The sequence below is a fragment of the Protopterus annectens genome, chromosome 6.part0, assembly GCF_019279795.1.
Source record: "Protopterus annectens isolate FY-2018-M chromosome 6.part0, PAN1.0, whole genome shotgun sequence".
In the NCBI taxonomy this organism is placed as follows: domain Eukaryota; kingdom Metazoa; phylum Chordata; order Ceratodontiformes; family Protopteridae; genus Protopterus; species Protopterus annectens.
Window position 1 is genome coordinate 1,488,510,173 of NC_056737.1, and position 24,161 is coordinate 1,488,534,333.

The 24,161-nt window shown below is 35.4% G+C and overlaps 2 protein-coding genes across 2 annotated transcripts in view; one reads left to right on the plus strand and one right to left on the minus strand.

Annotated features, from left to right (window-relative positions):
* Positions 1 to 24,161, plus strand: part of ARHGAP15 (Rho GTPase activating protein 15) — a 3,416,769-nt gene that overhangs the window by 2,575,524 nt on the left and 817,084 nt on the right. Inside the window, exon 12 of the mRNA XM_044074973.1 lies at positions 13,326 to 13,403. Within this exon, the coding sequence (XP_043930908.1) occupies positions 13,326 to 13,403 (78 nt within the window). The remainder of the gene's footprint in view (positions 1 to 13,325; positions 13,404 to 24,161) is intronic.
* On the minus strand, positions 21,542 to 22,088 carry LOC122804831 (protein PET100 homolog, mitochondrial-like). The gene has a single exon (XM_044074974.1). It carries the CDS (start codon positions 22,071 to 22,073, stop codon positions 21,837 to 21,839), a length of 237 nt encoding a protein of 78 aa, XP_043930909.1. The 5' UTR covers positions 22,074 to 22,088; the 3' UTR covers positions 21,542 to 21,836.

Consider the following 24,161-nt stretch of genomic DNA (forward strand, 5'->3'; position numbering starts at 1 on the left):
TAAGTAATAAACCAGATCTACGCACAGCTAAGTTATAAGAACTGAGATTTAAAAAGGGAATAGAAGTTATACCTGCTAATAGGCAACCTTATTTGATCATACTAGACATTATTATGAGCAACATGTCAGAAATATTCAAATAATACAGTAGTGGCTGTTTTGCATGATAAATTGCAGGGGCCATAGCAGCATGATTATTTACTATGTAATGGCAGTGAACTGCATGCAAGACGTGATATTATGGCAAGGATCTGAGCCTCACAAAGTATGCTGTGTAACGTCATGCAAGTCACATGACGACACTCAAATTTTATTGCACTTCCAGAACAGTGGCTATGTAGGTCGTCTAACATGTTATTATAAAATAAATAAATCACCAGGTATTGTCAGTTCCAGTGGTGCAGAGAGATAAAGCCTTGACTACAACCTGAGTGACCCATGTTCAGTCGGCAGCTCAGGCATCTGCTGGAACTGGTATGGTGAAGAGTAACAATGAGGCCTAAAGAGCATGTTTCTTGGTAGAGGTTGGGGTTCACATGAAGGTAATTACAAGGGGGGTGGGCAGGGCTTTGATTACACTGCACCCAGAGGTAAGGATGTTACTGACAGAGCCCATTGCATTACCAACTCCTTGAGTAGTTCTGGCTGCATGCAAAAAGATGTTAGGGCCAACCTCATGCATCCTTTTAGGCATATGCAGAGGGATGTTAGGTCTTATAAGTTAATAAAAAATGTTTTGTTTAAGTGTATGGATAACTACCAGGTAGCTTAATTCTCAGCTCTGGAGAAGGAATAGGCCATACAACTCTCACACAATGGGAATAAACAGGTCTATAAAACAGCTTGGATGATTGAGTCTCAATAGTTCGTAGAAAATAATGTGTCAAAACAATGACCACATAGCTGACTGAGATGCCTGTGCAAAAATATAAAAAAACATCATTGAAAGTTCTCAAGAGAATAAATATAGAAAGGTGTGGCTGAAAACAAAAAATCCAAATGAGAATATTGTGCGACAGATTTAATGATGCAAGTAATTATCCAAGGAGTGTAAAAAAATTAAATTAAGTTCATATCATGAAAGTGGCTGTCAAGTAAAAAGGACATTTATGCTTAAAAAGTGAAAAAAATAATGCATGCATATAGGAATTGCAGTCACAAAACCTATAGTAAATGAAATAATCTTAATAGCAAAACTATAAGAAATATGATGCAGCTTTGCTTTATTTTAATAGATTATTTTGCAAGTCTTTGTGGTTTTAGTCCTCTTTAAAACAATTAAATAAGAATGTAACTGGGAATTGCTCTTTTGGATTTATTTTCCTTCTTTGGAGTGTTTACCTCGGTTTCACGGTTCAGGCTTGGATTAGCTTTCTGAGCTATATGCAAGGCATCTGTTATGCTTAATTTGGATACACTACCCTTCCAAAGTAGTCAAGCATAAGATAAGATAATTCTGGTAAAACACATGCGTGAAAGATCAGGAGACTGATACAATTGTTTTCTATAAAAAGATACATAGTCTAAAAAAATAGTTTTGCAACTGGCTGAAGATCTGCAGTCTAATAAAGCAAGAAAAATATTCATTTTCTGAGTAAAATCATTTCTACATAACATTTTAAGATGCCATAATTCTGTTATCTGATTAATTTGCTTTACAGGTTTATAAAGCCTATGTTTAGTGTTGCTTACTGTATCTTTCAAGATATCAGAAAGCCATCCTTGTCAATAAGACAGCTACAATTGTGCTGTAAAACAGCAAATACCAAATTCAAATGCCACCACACTTTTAGTCACTAGGGAGCGCTGTGTATTTAGATGGAGCACAGACAGATGAGAAAAAGAAATATTATTTTAAGTGCCTTATCTGAGACTGTAATTCAGACCATTTGGAATAATGTTCCATTCCACTGCATCACCAGCTGTACTGCCAAGGTAACTGGAAACTAGGGAATCCTGGAACTGCAATGCAAATTTTCAAATAAGTATCTTGTATGTTTACAAAATAAATTTACTTTTTTATTGATTTTTGTAACACATTTATCTAAAATCCCATCATAACCATTTAGTCCTTCAGTAACACTGTATTATTCAGGTTTTCAAAGGCTATGTTTAAGTGTCTATGAAATGTAGTATGAAAGACTTGTAAAATTGTTTGAATCATATAGGCTGTTTTTAAATGAGAAATGGCCTTATGCATGTTATTTAAGTAAGTTTTCAGGCGAGATAATAGCAGAAAAAAAATCGTTTCATATTCCCCATGTTTACTGAACACATTTTCATTTTTCTTGCATTTCTTCCCTGTACAAGATATTCTATCGTGTCATCCAGTGATGTTATGATTTAGAATTCAACTATATGCATTGTAACAAAGTATTCATTTATTTTCCTTCAAGATATTGTACATTACATTTTCCTAAGCAAGTTGTGTTCAATATGAGAATACAGAGTGACTTCTTTTAAAAACAAACAAATATCATTCAATTTTGGAAAGTAATCCTGATATAACATTATAATAAATAAAGTTATTTTGGAAATAAAGCACGATTGGAAAACTTTGAATCCTTCTATAGTGCTGTGGAAATGAAAGAACATGAATGATTTAGCTAGTTAGTTAGTTAGTTAATTAAGTGATTAGTAACTTATTTGTTTGCTTGTTTACAATTTGTTAATTGGGTAGGAGAGGTGGTCTACTGACCATTTTCAGTCACAATCCAGCCTCAAAAAGGAGCATAAATACAAGGTAATGCGGCAGTAACTAATATATGAAGCATATATACATTAAGATAAGACAGGAAGATACAGTTATACAGTTATACATTACAATATGAGTCTATTTGAGAAAGTCTAGCATATAAACTCAATTTTAAATCTTTGAATCATAAAAAAATTGGGAAACAGTAACACATTTGGGTTCTTATAAAACATTTGAATATCTAACATTTAAAGGCTACTTGGGTTGGCTTGATATATCAAAATACATCAGTGCTGTTGCTTGATATTTAAAAACATATTTCTAAGCATATAATTAAAAGTCCATTTTAAATCTTTTTTTATTTTTAATACAGATGCTCTTTGCCCCTTACACTTCTCACGCAACCACAAAGTCTACTGTGATCTCTGCAACACCATTACTTACAACAGACTCCCTACCCTCTGCACCGCCATTATTCAGTACAGGAATATGTAGCTGTATCACAAGCAACAGAAACAATGACCCTTTGCTGTAACTCTTAAAAATGTCAAGCCCAAGTTGAAGTTTCAATGTTATAGGCTTTGAATTAAATGCTGTTAAGTCTCTCTGCTGAGAACTTCACTTTCTAGATAATTGATGCTGAACAACAACAGATTTCCCCATTTTAGACTTACACCAATGTAACAGATGTGAACTGAATAGATTGTAAATGAAGAACCTCATGAAGCAGCAGTCACCAGCGGAGCCACAACTTATTTAACGTTGCTTATTACCAGAGCGGCATGGCCATCATCATGAAGCCAACAATGGACACCTGCACGGACTTATCAAGACCAACAATGTTTAATATACAGTGGACAAATTTAAAAATATTTTTCTTACTTTTTTAAAATGACTCAGGTGTATGGGGATTTTCTTTCACATTTCTGTTTTTATACATCAACACAACTTAATGGAAATGTCTAAAAGGCTATATTGCGTGTTCATTTGTCCTTGTAAAACATAATACCTTACATGACTGCAGTGTGTGTGTCACTGCTACTGTGGGTTTAAGATGTTTGCCATTTTTATTTTTGTATGGATATTGGCATAACTGTTATATTTTAAAATTTTAGGTGATATCCTTGAAATCTGACATTGCTGTTCTATTACTACGTTTGATGCACTTACTGAAAGTTGCTGTCAGCTTTGTAATGGTGACAACTTCAGTTTTGGTAGTTTCCTTAGCTGAATGGAGTTTCTTATGTGGCAGTTGTGTTCTGTCAATATTAAAATTATACAGTTTTTCTGGTTTGCCTGTGAACTTCTATAGGCTGTTCTGTAATCACACTTTTATATCTGATGGACAAGAGATGCTGGAGTTAAAGATTATCAGAACAAGTGTCACCTGACCAGTTAATGGAATGGAAAATGAGCCCACACTTTATACAGAAAATGTAAAAATTGTACTTGGTCACACACAGTTTGTATGACTCGTTTTGGTTGAATTTGATTTGTGCTATGGCTGTGTTTGAATAAAATTCTGTTTGTTACTATGTGCTTTCAATGAAATGACATTTGGTCAAATATGGTTATTGTGGTCCTTGTACAGTCAATTACGTCTGTGTTAGTGTTTTGTTTCAGCTTATGATTAAGGCTACATTTTAGGCTAACAGTAGGGACAGAGATGTGGTTTAACATGTGCATAGGTTTAGGATTATGATAAAGCATGCGTAGCTTATGTTTAGGATAAGGATTATGCTAAAGGTTTGGGTTGAGTTACTGATAAAGCTGTGGTTAATTTTATGGTTTGAATTAGATTTAGGTTTAAGTTTGGTTTTGATCTTTGATTTGGGGGTTACTTATACATCTACCATAGGGTCTGGGTTAGTGTTAAGAGAAAAGATAGGCTTATGTTATCTCTGTGTTGGATATTGTGCTTTTTAATAGGTTCATAGGTTCAGAGGAGATTACTTGGCTAATGGCCCTAGGGCATTTACAAACGTAGCGCTGTAAAAAAAAAATCAGTGTACCCTAATTGATCATAGTTAGATGGTCATTGTTAGCACAGCAATTCTATGATCAGCACCGTCTACCCTTCACCCCCAGGGTAAATTTACAGTCATCCATCCAATTGTCAAGGTTCCACTTTAATAGGGTCATTGAGAAACTCTGCTTCACATGAAGTGGGAGCTTATTCCAGCAAATTAGCAATCTCTGGGAGATGTATCTGTATCTCCAACATGTTTTGTTAATGTCACAGTCTAGGTCAAGATCCCTGGATTGAGTGACTTTTGTCCCATTTGATTTGCCAGTGTGCAGCATTTCCATTATGACAGAGTCAGAGACTATAGACCAGGCACAGGTCACCTCTAAACACTCTGTGATATAGAGTGCAATGACAGGGCTTTCGGTCTTTTTACATAAGTCATGTTTTGGAGGCCTTGGATTCTCTTGGCTAGAAACCTCTATGGTCTCTCCAGTTACATACAGTAGAGAACATTGTACTCAATTAGTGGTCTAATAAGGGTTTAGTATAGTGGAGTTATAACCTCCTTGGTCTTGGATGCAATGCCCTTATTTATGAAATGCTGTCAGATACTGGATCCTCCTGGAGTGACACCAGAAGCTAAGCTAATTATTGAAATCAATCATTTTTTGTTTGTATTTTGACATAATCCTAGGAGAAAGTAGAATACTGCTTAGGGCTAGGAATATACCTCCCTGGGACACACAATCTGAGAGTTCACTTATGTCTCTTTTCATATAGTCCAGAGAGGTACATCTCATGTCATTCACTCCAACATGTACTATGACAGAGTCATGACAGTAATTATTACTGAGTGACCTGAGTGTGTGCATGATTTGACAGATCCTGGCACCTGCCCTAGACTCAGGACACATAAATGGCATAACATATTAGGAATCCAAGCTGTGGAACACATTGTTTCAGGAAAGTTGTGTTGTAAGTAGGGAACTGTTTTTGTCATTTTTAACAAAAATCACATTGTTGGAAAATGAACATCATAAAACTTATTTAGTGCTTATGGAGTATGCTGTGTAGAAATGGACGGCGATTTGGCCTGATCACCTTTTTTTTGGGGGGGACTGGTTCTTGGAATGGCTACAGGCCACTGTAGAGACAGAAGGCTTCGACCCTGTCACCCTGCTGATATACACCAACAAATCATCTATGGTTTTGCCCATCAGTATAACTGAATGTCAGTTGAGGTTATGACCCTGAGATTAAAAAAAAAATCTGCACTACCTGGCATTATTGCTTACCTTAGCCTGACTCATGCCTTGGCCAGTAATGTGTCTGTGGTCAGTTAGTGGGACACATAATGAGTCAGAATAACAAGGTGGGGTTATGATGGCCTGAGCAGGGAAGGTAAAAAAAATCCTACTAAAGATCCATGGCTTGGTAAATCTATCACAGATATATATTTTCTGGTGACTCTGTATAACTTGATACTGATATATGTGCTTTCATGCGTAAACATACCCCAGCAAATTTAATAAGTATTCATGACTACACAGTATAAAATATTCCCTATATTACAGAAGTGGAGTGTTTGCTTTTTTATATGTGTGTATATATATATATATATATATATATATATATATATATATATATATATAAATATATATATATATATATATATATATCAAATCTGTAAAGCTTTACCATGAATACAACTTCATCTGAAGCACTAGGTAGTAAATCATTTGTGTATGGGGGTCTGTATTATAAAGCTGAAAGCTCTAAAGAGTGAATGCACGTACATTGACACATAAAGAGTGATGTACAAAAATAGCGAAACATGTATTGAGCAAAAATCAGAACATTGAACATATTTGTTTGGCCAGCAGCGCGATCCTGTGGGTAAGAAAATATATCCTGTTCCCCACTGTAGTACAGTCTCAGAGTTGTTATATTTAAGTAGGGGGGTGAGGGTGGCTTGCCCCCCTGCAAAAGTGTATTATTTTAGTTTTATTTAGTTAATTTACGTATACCTGCATGGCGCTGTTGTGTAAAGAAACACGTTCGGTGTTTTGATTTTTGCTCAATACATGTTTCACTATTTTTTTACATCACTCTTTATGTGTCAATGTACTTATATTTGCTCTTTAGTGCTTTCATCTTTATATTATAGACCCTTGTATAGACATAGATGTATTATGTCAAATAGTGAGTGCTCCCCTCCCTCCAACAACCAATTAAATGCCTAGTATGACTTTCTGCAATGGCAGTACAATAAAACAATACATTCTAGTTGGAACAAACAGCATAATCATTTTATAGATGGACAAATGGTTGTGATGGCTACTGCATGTATAGAGAAGACCAGGTGATCATTATCAATAGATCAAACAGAGAGGGTGCTGAGATAAAGCCTCAGATGCACTCAAACAGAAATCTATGTTGGTAGCTGGATGAACAGGACAGACCAGACTTCTTTATCCCCAGCATTAGTCTCCAACATTTCCTGTCGGACTCCCAAGTTCTTTTATGTCACATGAGAGATATAGTCTCCAACATATCATACACATACCCCAGGGCTTCCTCTCAGCGTTTGCGCCTGCTACAGCTACCCTAAAAGGTGAAAAAGAGACAGCCTCACTAGAAGTCCATGCCAGTCAACTGACTTGTGTCATGCCAGAAGAGCAGTGGATCCACTTCAAGTTCCTCATAGAATGCCAAGAGCCTGACTCCTCCATGGTGATTAATCCCAACAACCTCCCTCTCCAGTATATGTCATCTCATCTTTTTACTCAGTAGTCAAAACATTTGAGCATAGATGAGGATAGACTCATAGGCTGAGAAATTGAGAGCTACATCTTAATATTCAGATTCAATATATTTCACATTTTATCAAAGGTGGAATCCACAGAATAGCTAATGCTCTGTTACTGTCACAGTCATGAAAAGAGTTTACACATTAGACTTACTGTTGTTTAAGGTTATTTATGTCAAGGGAAGTCCAGGATATACTTTGTTACCTCACACAACATATAGGGCCTAAAAGAACTTTGTAAAAAAATCCTTCAGGTTTTCAATTTATTTTTCTACCCACCTGGCCATGTATGGCCACTGGCTCTCATTCCTCAGTTTCCAGAGGTTATAATTTAAATTTTGTGCATAACAGTACAGAAAAAGTGAGGCATCAGAATGACAATATGTATATTCTACTGCTGAAAAATGCACCAGCTCAGAATGATGTAGAAGTAACTAATAAAGATAATTATTCTTTGGTTTGTCCCATATGGTACAATTCAGAGGTTCAGTGAATTAAACAAGTAAATAGTAACAACTAGAAAATTATCTAGGGCAATTCTGATTTACGTAAAATTTTAGGGGGCAGCTTGATTTTCATTAACAAGAGAAGCAGTAATTAAAACACGTATTAGAAGAGAAGTGTACAGCAAATGATAACACCAAATGTAAAGATAAAAGTTGTTAATGATTGTGGTTTCTGCAAGGCATGCAGATGCATAACCATTGGCAAAAGTATTTTACTAAGTACTATAGATAAGAACTTCAAGTCTAATGGTAAATTCACTTGCAATTCTGAAAATAAAAGTATTGTATTGAGCTATAAATATGATGTGGTTCATGCTATGAAACTGTCATTTGGAATTCCAGAAGACATAAATGCTATCAAAAATAAAATGCTTACAAATATACACTAAAAAACTTTTTCAGGATTGTGAAAATAGAAGATGTATATATTTTTGTCATGGATTACACTCAGGAAACATTGTCTGGTGAGGATTTAAATTCATTATTAGAAGGAATTGACTTGGCAGAACAAAACACAAAGCCACTTCCATACCAGATTAAAATCAGACCATCCTGAAGATTCAGAAAGACCCACAAAGCCAACAGTAAAAGTGCTGTTTCCATAATACAGGAAATTTTAATTGAGAGACATGTTAGCTGCAATAAGGAAATACCCCATGATCAGCTAATTTGCATGTCTTTGAATTGCCTCTAAGTACCAAATAAACATGTCTGTGCCTTGAACTTATATTTCTTTCACATCTTCTGCCCTTTGTGCAATCCAGACTTTTGCCTTATGAGAAACAAATTTGTAGACAACATACCTGGACCAATTTCTACTTGTGTGTTTCTTCCCCATTCTGCGTGCTCTTTATAGTTATACAGAGGCCCACAGGATGTTTCACATTTTCTACAAATACTTTTTTTTCAAAAACTCTATATCATCATTACATTTAATCCTTATTTTGTATCTGTTTTCCAATACTTACAAATCACTTCATCTTTCATGAAACTTGACATTTTCACTTAATTAAGAACTTTAAGATAGAATAGTTTAAGCATTCCATACGCACTGGCCTGCAAGTTAATAGCTATAATACCTATCATAGTGGAAGTTCTACAGAGGGTTACATTTAAGTAGCTAGGTCTGATGCAGGAGTAAAGCTCAAGGGATTGTGCCAAGGAAGGAGCAAATGTTCAATAACTCTGCACACAGCAAACATTAATCCTTTCTAAAAATGTTTTATTTTTTTTTTAGTTTTGCTTGATATGTGGTGTGCATAGTGTATTTACAATATTAAAAATAGCAATCATATATCAATGTAGAATGCTAGTTTGTGGAACATTGATAGTAATGCATTCAACTGGCATGGAGTTATGGGGATGCCTGAGGAGGATTAGTGTAAAGCAACCTCCTCCATTGTTTTGCTGAATGTTTGACATGAGCTTTTCTGTGTTAGCTGCTAGTGACAAGTTATAGTGATAGAACTATGCAGTCTACTACTGTGTTGTAAATAGCAGAATACTATTGTGTCATATAACAGCACATGTGTGTTTTATAGTAGAACAACTATGGGAAAGAAAACTTATTTTACATGTTTAAAAAGAACACCTGAAGCAGTGTGTAATGGAGAAGCTACATATAGCATCATAGTCTTAGTTGTTTGAGAAACATTATTAGGCATGTACTGTGATGAGCATCATAAAATATAGAACTGATACAGTATACAGTTGTGTTGCCTGCACTAAAACAGCACTATACAGTGAAACAGAATGCTCTCCTGTAGACTGAAATTGATGAGACACTCATTTTATCATATAAGCAAGTGGGACATTCACGTTTACAAGCATAATTTGGTGCATTTTGTAACAGGAAAGCAACATGGTTTTGCTTATTTTACAAATGCTATTCTGTCTGCCTTGTGTGCAGCCATGCTGTGCCGCGTAAAATACAACAGCATTGTACTGTTGACAAGTGGGTATGGTGTGGCTAGAACAGATGGAAGATAGAACACTGATTTTATCCATTAAAGCAGGACAAATATTTCACATTTTCTAACATGTTTGCAAACTTTATTGACATACTGTGTAATGGTGACGCAATGCACAGAAATGTGATCTCGATTGTTTGGCAATGTCCTGTAATACCTAATTGTGGAGATTATAAAACAGCATTTAGACGCTATATTAGTTGGAATACTTTTATGCATTACTATAAAACGATCATTAGAAACCAACATGATTTCCATTGCTCGAGTTATATTTTATAAGACCCAATAAGGAGAAGTAATAGTCAAATAAAATCTAGATGAATATTTCAAGCTGTTTAACGTAACAGTTATGATTTGCTGCACTGTTTTTATGGGAAGCATCATAAAGCACCATGAATTTGAGACGTAGATAATGCTATCATAACTAGCAATGTAAGCAACAGCAACAGTTCCATTTGTTTTAAATGTTTGCAAGAGATTTCATTGCAAATATTATCCAGTGCACTGCTTTATGGTGAAGCAGTGTAAAGCAACAAGACAAACTGCAAATATTATCCAGTGCACTGCTTTATGGTGAAGCAGTGTAAAGCAACAAGACAAATTGCAAATATTATCCAGTGCACTGCTTTATGGTGAAGCAGTGTAAAGCAACAAGACAAGCACTATTGCATAATGTGTGACATGTTTTCAGTATTTTGTCTGAGATGCATTTATGTCTTTACCACTTTATTATTATTATTATGTTTTTATTGTTATTATACTTCCCAGTGACTTCATTTTTCGATAAATGTATTCCTATATTGCTCTCTTCTGTCTGTTATGGATCTTTTGTTAGATTACTAATCTGGTTTAACCCACTGATGAAGAAAAGTCCAAAATATGCAAATAATCTAAGTATGTGACTGACCCTAGAGTTGCAGAATTAATCTCAAGGCACAGTACTTATCTCAGAGTCACTGATTAGCTGACCTGGGTCACACAATTGTCTTCATTTCATAATATTTTATAATCTCTATAAAATTAATGCAAGTGTTTTGGATGTAATTAAATAAAGTGTTTTTCACTGTCGTGTTTATTGGAGATTACCAATGAAAATCAGTGAGAATTCTATGCAAAAACAATATAAATATAGTAACCCATTCAGTTACTTGTTTTTTATTTGTTATTTCTTTATTTATATTACCTTGTTTATTGGGAAAGCCCAACTGGGTTTAGCTAAACCTCTTTTTATCAGTGCCAAGAGAGAAAAGCCCCTCTGATTCTCTTACAGAAATTATAAAACTTCCACAAAGAATGATGGTCTATAGACAATATACGGGTATTTATAAAGTACATGATATTTTAAAGGGTGTAGATAAATTTGCAGTGCACATGAATATTTAAGCAGTAGTCATGTACTTACAAAGCATATCATGATATAAATACTATCATATATCTCATTTACAAGGTGACCTCACCATCTGAAGTCATTTGTAGTGTAGATTCTTTTCAATTTGATGGTGTAGCAGGGAGATACAAAACAGTATATAAGGTATAAACCATGCATTTTATTAAGCGAAAAAGAGAGAAAGAGAGGTGACTGGCTTCTTAGAGGTATTATTTTGTTGGTTAGTATTTAGAGCCCCAGTCTTTAGAGAGAGAGAGAGAGAGAGAGGACAAGATAGGTGGGGTTATGGTTTTGTTTGCTGTGTTCAAGAGAGATTCAGTGAAAAGGGGTGAGAAAATAGAGAGTTTAGGACAGGAAACAGTGGGCTAAGGGTTCTCTGTGGATTAAAGGTATAGAGTGCCTTGTTGTTGATGGGATTATGACTGTAGAATTGTGATAAGTATATTAGTGGTTTAGCTGGTAGCAAGGAAGTGATGCTTATTAGGAAGGATAGTAACAGGAGTGTAGGCAGAAAAAAGGCAAGGAGAAGGGATAGATGTGAAAGAGATAGCTGTATGGATGAAAGTGTTAAGAGATGGAGGAGGAAGAGCGTGTGGGAATAGAGATAACAAGAGGAATGGCACTAGTGCACTTGTGGTGGTGAGTGCAAGCAGTGAGTGCAGTTTAAAAAGACCTATGCAAGGGAGAGGGAGTGACTGGCACTGGTGAGAGTGAGGAGTGGAGATCATCCAGGATTGGGAGTAGGTTGGATAAGTTGCAGGCCATGTACACAGAGTTAGATTAGTGGCGAGACCAGTGTGCAGTACGAAATAGTTGGAAGTTAAGGAGTTAGCCTCAGGAAATGCAGAAGCACAGCCATTTATCCATCAGATGAGATTATAACTGGGTTTGGCAAAAGCTTAGCTCTTGGACTGACTTCATTGTTAATGGGATGTGATTCCAGGATTTGGCAATATTGGCTGAATATAGGGAGTCTCTTGCACTATTGTGCATTTTGGTCATAATGAAAAGTGATTTATCTCTAGAACACAACGTTCAGTTTGGGGAGTGTGGTTGAATAACATTGTTTAGCAACGGACAGCTTTTGGGTTTATGAAGAAGTTTGTGTACTGTTGTGAGATGATTCTGTTTGCTAAGTAGTGTGGGAGTTCATTTTTGAGTTAATCTGAATTAACACAAAAATGAGCGAACTCTATATTCTGAGTTAGAAAATCTAGTATGTTGAGATATTTTCTTGCAGTTTTCTTGTTTTAATATTTTTTCAGATTATATACTTTAACTATTGTAACGTGTTTAAGTTTTAACCTCATTAATATTGATTTCTCTGATTGTTTTTCTAGAGTGCACTCTAAAAAATCCACTCAACAAAAAACAGCAACCCTAGACTTTGATAATTAAGGAGCTTTAAGAGAGCATGAAAATATGGGTATTTTTTATATTCATATATGAAATGTGGCGCATTTACTTAATTTTAACACTTAAGGGGTTACTTCACCTAGTTATTACTGTTTAATTTGTCTTGACTGGCTAGTGGTTTTAGTACTGGGTATAAAAGGAAGGGGTTGATTTTATATTATGTTCTAATAAAGTCTGATAATTCCAGACAAAAGCACTTAACCTGTATTTTGTTTATTATTTATTAAAGTTGTATTATTTCATTCCTATACTGGTGCGGTTCTGCCTCTTTTTCATTGGGTTACTGTTTTTCTAGAGTATAATTTTAGAAATATATTGAGAATCTTCTCAATATATAGCCTAAATTGTCCAGTTTAATCCAAAATATTATGAATTCATCAAGGCAGCTTACACTGCTGTTCACAATACCATTCAGGTGCACATGTTTAGTAGTCTAAACTAGAAGGACTTTTATTCAACTGTTTCTTATATCTATTATATCTTACTTGGAGTGCTATGAAAGCTTAGGCATGTATATATCAAAATGACTCATATAATATAAAATATACAAAGTAATTATGCATTTTTTATCAGGTTTAGATGCTGATGGAATTTACAGAGTGAGTGGAAATCTGTCGATAATTCAGAAGCTGAGGTTTGCTGTAGACCATGGTAAGTCATTTTGCATTGAGCAAAGTGTCCTTTCATTGGCCCCCATATGTGTCATATGTAATTCTGTAATTAAGTTTCAGTTCAGTTATTTTAAGCATCTGTAAAATTTGCATTCTATTTGAATCCTATAGATGTGGTTAGCATATCTAAACTTTGGCATGTTATACTTGTGCTCCAAATTACTGACTTGAATTGTAGTCAGTCAATACAAGAGATTTGAAATTACACAAAACACACTGTTATGTCACATGTAATGATGCCTTGAGATAAAAACATCTTTGATAAAAGATCTTTACATATTGTGTTTGGTGATCTGTGTTACTTATTTATACATTCAGTATTAAAATATTATTTAAAAAGTATTTTTTTGCTTTGAGCACAGTTGACAGAGATCAATTTTGAGTCTTTTTACAGACTGTATATTGAAATTAAAAAAAAATCTAATATAAAGATGAGATTAACATGGGCTGCCAAATAAACATATAGTTCATTTGTATAACATCATTCCTGGCATGAATATTATATTATATTATATTATATTATATTATATTATATTATATTATATTATATTATATTATATTATATCTGTCCAAAGCTTGACTACCATAAAGTTAAAGTTGGTTTGCTTTTCAGTAAATCTCTTTTGTTAAAATCATTGTCAGTCAATCCATCTCATTATAGCTCTGGTATCTTATTTTACCTATATAGCCTTTGACACATTTGCAAAAAATAATTGCTGAATTGTGTAATAAATGTTATTGTATATAGATACAAAACAAAGTTATGTGCCATATGCTTACATCAGTTGAGTTCTTCAAATTGTTCTGAATATGTTGTCACATACAGTGCTTAATACTGAAGGTGGTTCACCAATATAACAGTATAATAGCCCTACAGATTTAAGGAAATCAGTGACATGGTTCTAGCTACATCTATTTGATAAATTGTCAAATAACTCCTAGTGTTTCAATCCATACACTGTAAGCAAGCTCCATTTTCAACTATACAAGAAAAGCAAGATGGAAAAAGTCAATAAGTGCCATTGTCTGAAAAGGCTGCAATTGTGGAAGGAGTGGGACACATTCAGGAGGTGGTATACCCCAGCTGTCTGGTATACAAATTAAGAACTATAATAAAGACAAATTTGGAGAAGTAGAGAGAAAGAAAATGCATTCAATTGTTGGGACAGGATGCTTTAAAGTGTACACACAGTTTGATCTTATTGATGTAATTAGAATGATGTTTCTCTCAGTTATAAGACATGCACTAATAAACCTGCCAGTGAACCCAACTGAGACCAAGTTACTAAAAATTAAAAAAGGACTTGGAAGAGTGAATAGAAAAAGAGAAAGGAAGAAAGGTCTCAAAAACAAAGTATGAAGTTCTGTCCTCTGATTTACACCTGCTTCTCTTAATGTATTCTTAATGGTTTACTATCAAATGTTTGAAAGTTAGTTTACCATCATTCAGAAGATCGCGGGTACAGGTACAACATTTGAAAATCCCAAGTTGAAATTACATCGCCTCTTGAACATCAAGACACAGCTTACATCCATGGTTTTGAGTGTCATTGTTTACAACTGGATTGCACTACAGTGTGGATCGGGGAAAATTACTCTTTTCCTCACTGTAGTGCAATCTTGGAGTTGGAATATATAATTAGCAGGGGTATGCAGGATGCAGGGGGCTTGCCCCCCTAAAAACATGTGTAGTACATCTCCGGATGGCAAGGTAAGTTGGGTAATGTAGATGATGTCAAAGTTGACATTACTGATATTATCACATTCATTGGTGTGAAGAAACACTGGTATAATTTTTGTTTGTAAGTCATTACTCGGAGAGATTTCCAGAATTTTGATAGTAAAGCATTCTTAACTATGAGTTCTTTCCTGTCAGTTCCATTCTAACTTCTTTTATTATTTTAACAACTTGAGACTCTTCTACGCTTACTTCTTTTAATGTATTCAGAATAAGTCTGAACCATTCCCTGTCCATCTATATACTGACTTATTTTATTACTTTAACAACCAGAGGCTTCTCACATTGCTCAGTATCAAATTTATATGGCCCTTCCACCCAGAACAAAATTTTAATTTCTTTTGTGTCTTCCAGTTCTTTGCCCTCTGTTCTACTGAAGTTCTATGTTTCTAGCAACATGTTTGACTAAATGTTTTCCTTCCATAGTTAATATAACTATTTAAACTCGTAAATGTCCTGGACAATTCTCACATCATGTATGACTTTAAGCACTGGCGGTACTGGTTCTAACACTTTGCCTAAGAAGGTTTGTGTATCTTCCTGTTTTATAAGGTATTTTCCTTTTAATTCATTTGTACATAATACTTACATTTTCTTCATACTATTTGTTTTATGCTTATACACATATTGTGACCTAACTAAAGTAACCATGCTCTCTGAAACCAACTAGTCTTGCATTTCTTTTCTGTCTACCTCAGTATTGCATTTGACAAGTTTAGTAAAACCACAATAACAAAAAGTCTTTTCAGATCAACTAGATTAAAGTTCAGCTTTATCCCACTTTTTCAGGTAAACTTGTTGGCTAGCTTTAACAGATTTTACTGGCATAGTATTGCTTTCACCATTTGTGCAGTAGTTTGCTTTGTGCCATTTGTTAGAACATTTAAAACAAACCAACACAGATTAAAAACTGTTTTCTTGCTTGCAGGTAAAGGAACATATACAAGTGAAATTGTATTATTATCCTTTGTTGCATGGAATTCTTCTCATAGGGTTTGCAATTTCAATTAATAACAAATATTCTACTAAACCAGATAGCTATTCAGAAGACATAGGGTGAATCGGGAATACTCATTGTCATAAACTGATGCCCATGCCCCAGAACCTCTTGTGGAATCTGTGCTCTCATACTGTTTTTCTTTCCTTCTAGTTTTGAGTGATAATGATTTTAACTTCAGTATCCTTTTAAAGATATCTTCAGCTAAGATTTATAGGATTCTTCTCTCATTACTTACATGAAGATCCAGTCACAGTTTCAAATTATGCATTAAATCAGATATCTGTCACCTTACTAATCCATCCATGCTAAATGTTCAGTTATGAACCTTAGGGGACTGCTGAAGATTCATCATTAGCCAAAATCATTTCAGTTGTTAGCAATTATGTTCATTAGCATCCTCAATGTCTATTAAAGCATTCAGTGAGTCCTCACTTTAAATAGAGGGAAGTATTCTGGCCCATTTGGTTTACAGACAATTCTCACTTGATGCATATCTTTAAAATGCTACTAATGAAGCCTGTATGTGGTTCTTCTGCTTTGAACTTCCTCAGGTATGTAATGGAAATTGGCTGGGTTAATTGAAAGATTATCTATTGTTGGAGGCTGAATGAGTACCTGTTGCACAGCTTCCCTGTTTTGTTTTTTTTTGTTTACTGTATTAACTACATACAGTATATTACATCCATATGCAATCCTCATGCATGGTGCACCATATCCCATGAATTGGCTGCTTCATTTCCTACAGTAAAGATATTGCCCCACCACCTTGGCTTCCATTTGAGTTTGCTCTCTCCTTTTTCCTGGAATGATTGTCACTCATGCAGTATTCCAATACCTCTTTCCATTGTTTTGTTTTTCATTTTCTCTGCCCTCCTTTCCTCACTGTAGTCAACTTCTGCCACCTGATGCCCATGCCCCAGAACCTCTTGTGGAATCTGTGTTCTTATACTGTTTTTCTCTCCTTCTAGTTTTGAGTGATAATGGTTTTAACTTCAGTACTCAGCTCTTGAAGACTACTGTCTTGAAGCCAGGCACTCAAGCATCTTGTTGCGTCAACTTTCCTTCATCTTGTATATTACTTTCCTTATCTCATCCCTTGTCACCCCTGCATACAGCTTGTGTCTTTATTCATCCTCTCATATGTATCACTCTACATTATGATCTCAATCTCCTCACCTTATCTGCTGTGCCCTTCTCTCTCTACTTGCATCTTCATATATTTCTTGGCTAGTTGTTTCCATTGGGCCTCTCCCACTATCCAACAGTCCCCCCCCCAGTACCATTGTTTAATGTTTTGTTCTATAAAAATTTTACTCTCCTTTTCCATTCTTATTGCTGTTTTACTGATCTGTATTGCTTCACTTCCACTTTCATTCCAACCAATGTCTTTCTGTACCACCTCTGATGCTTTATCCATCTACTCATTTATCCTTCCTTATTTCTTTCTGCACTCATCAGTTTTCCCTCTCGGTGACATTCATCCCATCTCACCAGTATCCATTTTGACTATATCTTTCATATTGTCCTGCAGTGACTCATTTATTATGCCTTGCAGTGTTTCTTTGTCCTCTCTCTCTCCCCCTCCATTTATAGTTAGCCTGCCTCCACCACCTTCTCATTGTTTTATGTTCCTACATATGTGCCTTAAGTCTCAGTGCTGCTTGAACAGATATGTATCTCTCCTGTATTTGGATCTCTTCCATTATTTCTTCACTAAGAACTTGTCTAACCTACTTGCTTGCATCTAAATGTTTCTTGGAAGGTGTATTCCCTCTCATTTGAAGAGCTTTTCCTCCATATGTGCAGTCACCCTCACTCTCTTTCATTCCTTGGGCTAGTTCTTGTCTCATCTTTTTGTTATATTCCTTCCTTTCATACAACCTACCCTTTTCCAGTTCTGATGTGACTCTGTTGTCTTCCCTTACCACTATACCTTTTTTCCATCTCTATGTGTCTGTGGAGGGTTAGCCAAAAAGTACCTGAAGAATCCTTTATCCCTGTTTTGGTAAGTATATGTCTCCTATTGTCCAGCATGCACCTTCTACCCTTCTCTGACAGATAATCCATCTGTCCCTCCCATTTTTATAATTTTCTCTGCTTTTGGAATACCTCTATAAAATATAACTACTACTTCCCTCTTTCTTTCCCCTACCTTGACATCCATTTCTCCCTTTTCGTAGTTATAACACAGTATATTCTCCCTGTCTCTAATTTTCAGTTTTGTTTCTTGCTCTAGAATTATGTCTCCCTCCCATCCTCTTTAATTTTTCATGTATCTTCATCCATTTGTTTTGGTGGACGCGATGAGCCCCAATGTTTGTTGTATTTTTTGCCCACACTGCCCGCTATTTCCATTCCTGCTAATCTGCATAACCCTTCTTCTTGGCTTACTCTCCAAACCGAACATTGTGTTCTTTGACAGCTGCCAATGCTTGGACCTCTCCTCCTTATTTCCAGCCGCAGGATAGTAAGAGGTTCTTGCATAGGCATCGGTATGCCCTGGACATGGGCTTTCCAGTACTTCCTTTCGTTCCCTTCCAGTATCTTGTACATTAATATAAGGCATGATAACCCTGTACTGATATCAACTATCTTTTTATATTACAGACTTCCCATTCATTGGTCTGTCCTCCCCATTGCTGCTCAGCTGTCTGGTGCACCTGCTTCATTTATATTATAGCACAACATTTTTTGTGATTATTTGCAGGTTTACAGCCATTTACTAAACTACTTATACATCACTGTTCCTTTGCTTCACATTTTTCTGTGGTTTGTTCTTAACCTTACATTTCATTTGCTTAGTTGTGGCATTAGCAATTATTGCTTTTCTTTTAATAAGATTTAGTCATTAAACTTATGTCTTGTGCTGTTTATTGTATATGTAAGTAGTTACTAATTTATAAGATTTATGAGCATACCAGCAAATGGATAATTTTGCTACTTTTTGCTTGACTTATTATTTCATTTTTGCAACAAAAAAGGAATGGAAACATTCCAAAACATGCATTGGTCCTATTTCTGTTGCTGTTTGTCACTGTCCCATTCTGCCTATCCTCTCTGTTGGTGTTTCTTGTTTTCCTGGTATCACAGATCTCTCACATAATAGTGACATTATAATTTATTTCAGCTTGCTGTTGCTTACTTCCTTTTGTATCCCAGTTATTCCTGTGTTATTCCTCCTTGAGTGATGCTCAAGATAATCCTGTTTTTTTTTTCTCTCTCTCTTGTTATTATGTCTTTTACTTCCTGTTTTCTTTGAATCTATTCATGCTCCTCAACATTATTTGCTGTTTTATCTTCCTCGATATACTGCAACTTTCACTGTAGCTTTTCCACTCCCATTTTTTGCTGTTCTATTCTTTGTCTCAAGGTGCTCACATGCTGGCCTACTATGATTCTCTTTTCAAACAAAACACATAATTGTTCCTCCTTATGATCTGCTTTAAAATCATCCATCTAGTCCTCCTTTCCTTCTGCTCTCTTGTTTCTCCTTCTATTTTCCCCTCCTCCTGGGAACACTATTTTTATCCAGATTTCTGTAGACCCTGTTCAGAGCTTTGGACTTAGGCAGCCATCTTGGCTAGGTTGTGCAGCACCCCATCTTTACTGAAGACCTGTTTAAAAAGTCTAGGTTCAGTCAGTGTCTGCACTTCTTTCTTGCGGAGCTATTTGTTTATTTATTTTATATTTGTTGACCGGGAGTGTCTGACTGAGCTAAAGCCCTTTTTCAGAGGAGGCCTGGGGATAAAAGCTCCAAATAGTACAGACAATTTAGAATAACACAGAAATGTCATGGTAACTTCAAAACAGATAACAACTAAGGCATAGGAAGTAACATTCAGTAGTTAAAAATGTTTACAAGTCTAAGAACAAAAGCCAGTTAACAACCAAAGCATAGGAAGTTACTTAAAAAGTATTGTTACATGCCCTGACTTTCATAATTTTTTTCTTTTTTGACTGAACAGGCTATATCAGACCTCAGGGGAGAGGGGGTTAACTAATTTGTAAACTAGGATAGAGCACCAATTCCACTGGACCAATTTTTGTATCAGCCCAGAGACTGAAAGACTGCCCAGAAACTTTAATAATATATAGAAGATTAAAGAACTTTAATGGCAACTTAAATTTTGGCTGAATCCCCTTCCCCACTCTGAATGAGCACCTTAATATGACTTAAGGCTACACCTTTGAAAGAATTTGACCAACTATTGTGTGCATCTTATTCTACTTCTAAAAATAATAATGGATTTTGCTTTTAGACCAAAAGGAAGTAAATGAGAATCGTGGTATTTTCTATACTACAGATGCAATATCAGTATTTAGTAGAAGTTTTATTCACAAATTTAAACTATTTATTAGTTTTTTTTTTTTTTTTTATATTACAGTGTTTGCAATATTCAAGTGGACAGGTTAATTTTAAACATGTGATGGTACGTCTGAACTTCAAGGGTGACTTTTGCCCTCATTGCTTGCTCTGATGATGTCTTGTTTAAGTAAGAGATGAAAGCGCTAGACCCTGAAATAAAGTTACTTCACCCAGTTTAGAGAACACATTTGGTTTTACAAATGGATTTTGACTGTCTGAACATCTATGCTACAGACAACCCCAAAATAGATGTATGTATACAGCCCCAAGATTCAACTGCTGCAAAAATCAAAGTCACTGCTATACAGACAAGTACTGCTTCAAAATGTTAAAGTTAATGATGCAATAAAAATATCTCACAAAACAAGTAAATGCAAACTTATCAAAACAGTCAATTTATGTGTAAGAAGTTCATCTGTACAAGTCAGCCACAAAATAATATTTATTAAGCAAGACGTGTTTATTTATTGGCACTACAATGAATGTACAAAGTGGCAGGTACTTGTACAAAAAAATCTACTTAGCCATAATACGGATGTCTCCATTTCAAAGACCACAGTGCTAGTACAAATATGATACTTTAGCAAAACAACAAAGAGGAGTCTAGTTGCTTCTCAAAAAGAAAACAAGTTCAGCTGATTAACACCCATAATTCCATTCATTCTCTAATTAACTACTTTATTCAACTCAAGGTAGCAGGAGAGAAGCTTATCCTGGCACCCAACTGTTGCAAGACAGAGAAGTCAATCCCTGATGGAACACAAACTTGTGGACAATTTTGGGGATCACAAATTCACCTACAGCACATTTTTGGGATGCAGAACTTAGCAAAACTTCCATGAAGATGAAGAGAATATGCAAACTGTACAGTGAAGACATGTATGTCAGTTGGAGAGAAACTGGAGAACCAGTTGATGTGAGGCAGAAAAATGCAGCTCACACTTCAATCAAAACATTTTGGCATGTAAAGAAAAATAAAAAAAAAAAAAATATTCTCAACTGTGTACATTTTCATTTTTCTGATGAACATCTCAACTAATGGAACATTCTTTATTCAGATATAAAGAATATAAATAATTTTAAACAGCTTCTTAAACAGCTTTATATTGTAACAGCTGGTGAAATAATACCTTCAATAAATTAAAACTCTCCAAAAGTCATCAAATGACTGGAGTCTCAAATGCTAGACCAGCACTTTCAGTTGCTTGTATATCCAGACTGTCAAGGTATGAAAACAGCATATATGGTATTTAAGGAACCAGAAAAGTGTATTTAAGTACAAGGGTCTAGAAATGTTCGCAAGAACGCATTAATCTTCCTTTAGGGTATCCAGCTGCTTCAGCAATTGTTGCTCTCTTCTTAACCTCATTCTCTCCTTAAAATCTTCAAGTTCTTTCCTTTGCATTTTCTCTTCTGGAGGAAAGATCTCCCTCTTTCGTTTAATGACATACTCCTCAAAATATTCTGCTTGACTGGAGATCCAAATGACTGTCACAGGAAACAACGAATACAGCATCATCCGAAACACTTCTAAGCGAACACCCATCCTAATGAACTTTTCGTCTGCTTAGTTCAATGAAGTTTTATTAACTTTTACTAAAGCCTAAATGATGTTGTCTGTCTTGAAAAGAACACGAACAGCTGCATTCTCTGTACATACAAATTTTGGCTTCACAAGAAACTACAGAAAATGTTGTCGGGGAAACCCTTCATACTGCCATAAGGATACTTTTTAAAAAAGAGAAACAAATCCCCATATATGCACAAGGATTTAAATAGTTCCTTAAAGTAACTTTCTTTTCCTGTCCTTAAGATTCCCTCACCCAGACCAGATCCTTGTACAGGCGCAAAGGTTTTTATACTGCACAGTCATATCAAGTCAGTAGCCAGGAAGCTCCTCTCAAAGTTTGCCAGTTATGTTACTACTTTAATAGGTAGCGTTCAAGTTGGAGGCTTGCATTCCTGCCAGGTATGGAGAAAACAGAGGCAAACCAAGTAGCTTGTAGCAAGTAGCACTGTTATGTTTATAGGTAAGTACTAGGCTAGTTGCTCTTCCAGGCCATTTTAAGCATAGCCGCTTTATCAAAGGTGAGAATCAAATCATGTACCTTTTGCTTGTAAGGTAAACACCTCAAACATTAAGCCACCCCCCCCAACCTCTCTTCTGCTTCTGTATCTACCATCACAAGTAAGACTAACCCAACAAGTCAGTCTTTAAGCATAAAACTTTGAATTTAGTTACATCAGCAGGTGTCATTTTAGTTCCTTTTCAGTAAAATAAAACAAAAATAGCTATTGTTCCAGCAATATAAAATTCACTTTGAAGAACAGCATTCACAAGGAAGTATTACAAAACGTGTTAGCCTAAGGATAAAAGAATTGTTAAGACAAACCATTCCTTATTCAATAGGAAGTCCACAAGAGTATGTGTGGTGACAGCCTTCTCTCTCTAACTCTCCCTCTCTCTGTTATCTGCCCTTGTCTCTTTTATCTGCCCTCATCTCTCTGTCTTTCTTTGTGTGTGACCCTGCATCATAGTAAACCTAAGCATCATTTCAGTACTCGGTCGCATTGGAAACTTCTCGCTTACTTCACAACTTGCATACATAGTGGACCATCCTCTACTACTTTAGAACTGCCTGGTCTAGCCTTCTTCTTTTACACAGTTCATCAAGGAGACTATGTTAACCTTTCTAGATCTGGAGTTTAGGCAAGCAGCATCCACATGGGGAAGAATTCCTGGTATCGCTCAAGAGGCAACTGTCGTCTATGAATTACTACGGAGACAACTCGACTGACTGAATTATATTGGCTGCCTACTTCAAAGTGTGTGACACCACACCCTGCTCTGCAGTCAACATTGTGCCTCACGGCTCAACATTCACTACTGTGCCACATTAGAAAACAAAATGTCAACTGCAATAAAGGCTATGACACAGAGTCCGAAACAGCAGCTTCCTACATATACATACATGCATATATATGTAGAGATATAGATATAGATATAGATAGTACTGTACAACTAAACTAAAATTTGTATCTGAACTGTTTATAATCTACTATAAACTGCCATCTAGTCACATAATAAACTGTATAATGTCTAAGAATTATGTATCCTAAGTAGAACTGTAAAAACTATTAATGTCTGTACTTTGTTCTAGAAATGTACATATTGTTTAGTTATAACTATAAAATCTTTTATGTCTGTATCTGTTTTGGAGCTTTTCTCCCAAGCATCCACTGACAATGGGTTCTTGACTCAGTCAGACTTTTCCAGTCACCATATGTTAATAAATAAATAAATTTATCTATCTATCTCTCTTTATATATATAGGCCTGCCCATGCTCACATGTGTGTTGTATGTGTGTATAAAATTTTATTTCACAAAATTAATGACATCATTGGAATATGTTACACTGACCACAAATGGATAACATGCAATAAATCCAAAAAAAAAAAAAAACATTTCATGCAACCCCCATATCCCCTGTTTATTATATATACCAACTCTGAAATTGCAAAACAGTGGGAAAAAGCTACCATCCTATGATGAACCGGCAGTTCAATAAAACAAGCTTGCATCCTAAACATTAGATGAAACAAATCTACAATGAAACACTCATCCTAGATAGA

What these genes read in the sequence shown, in the direction of transcription:
- LOC122804831 (XM_044074974.1), bottom strand. Translation starts at nt 22,073, where the DNA reads ATGGGTGTTCGCTTAGAAGTGTTTCGGATGATGCTGTATTCGTTGTTT.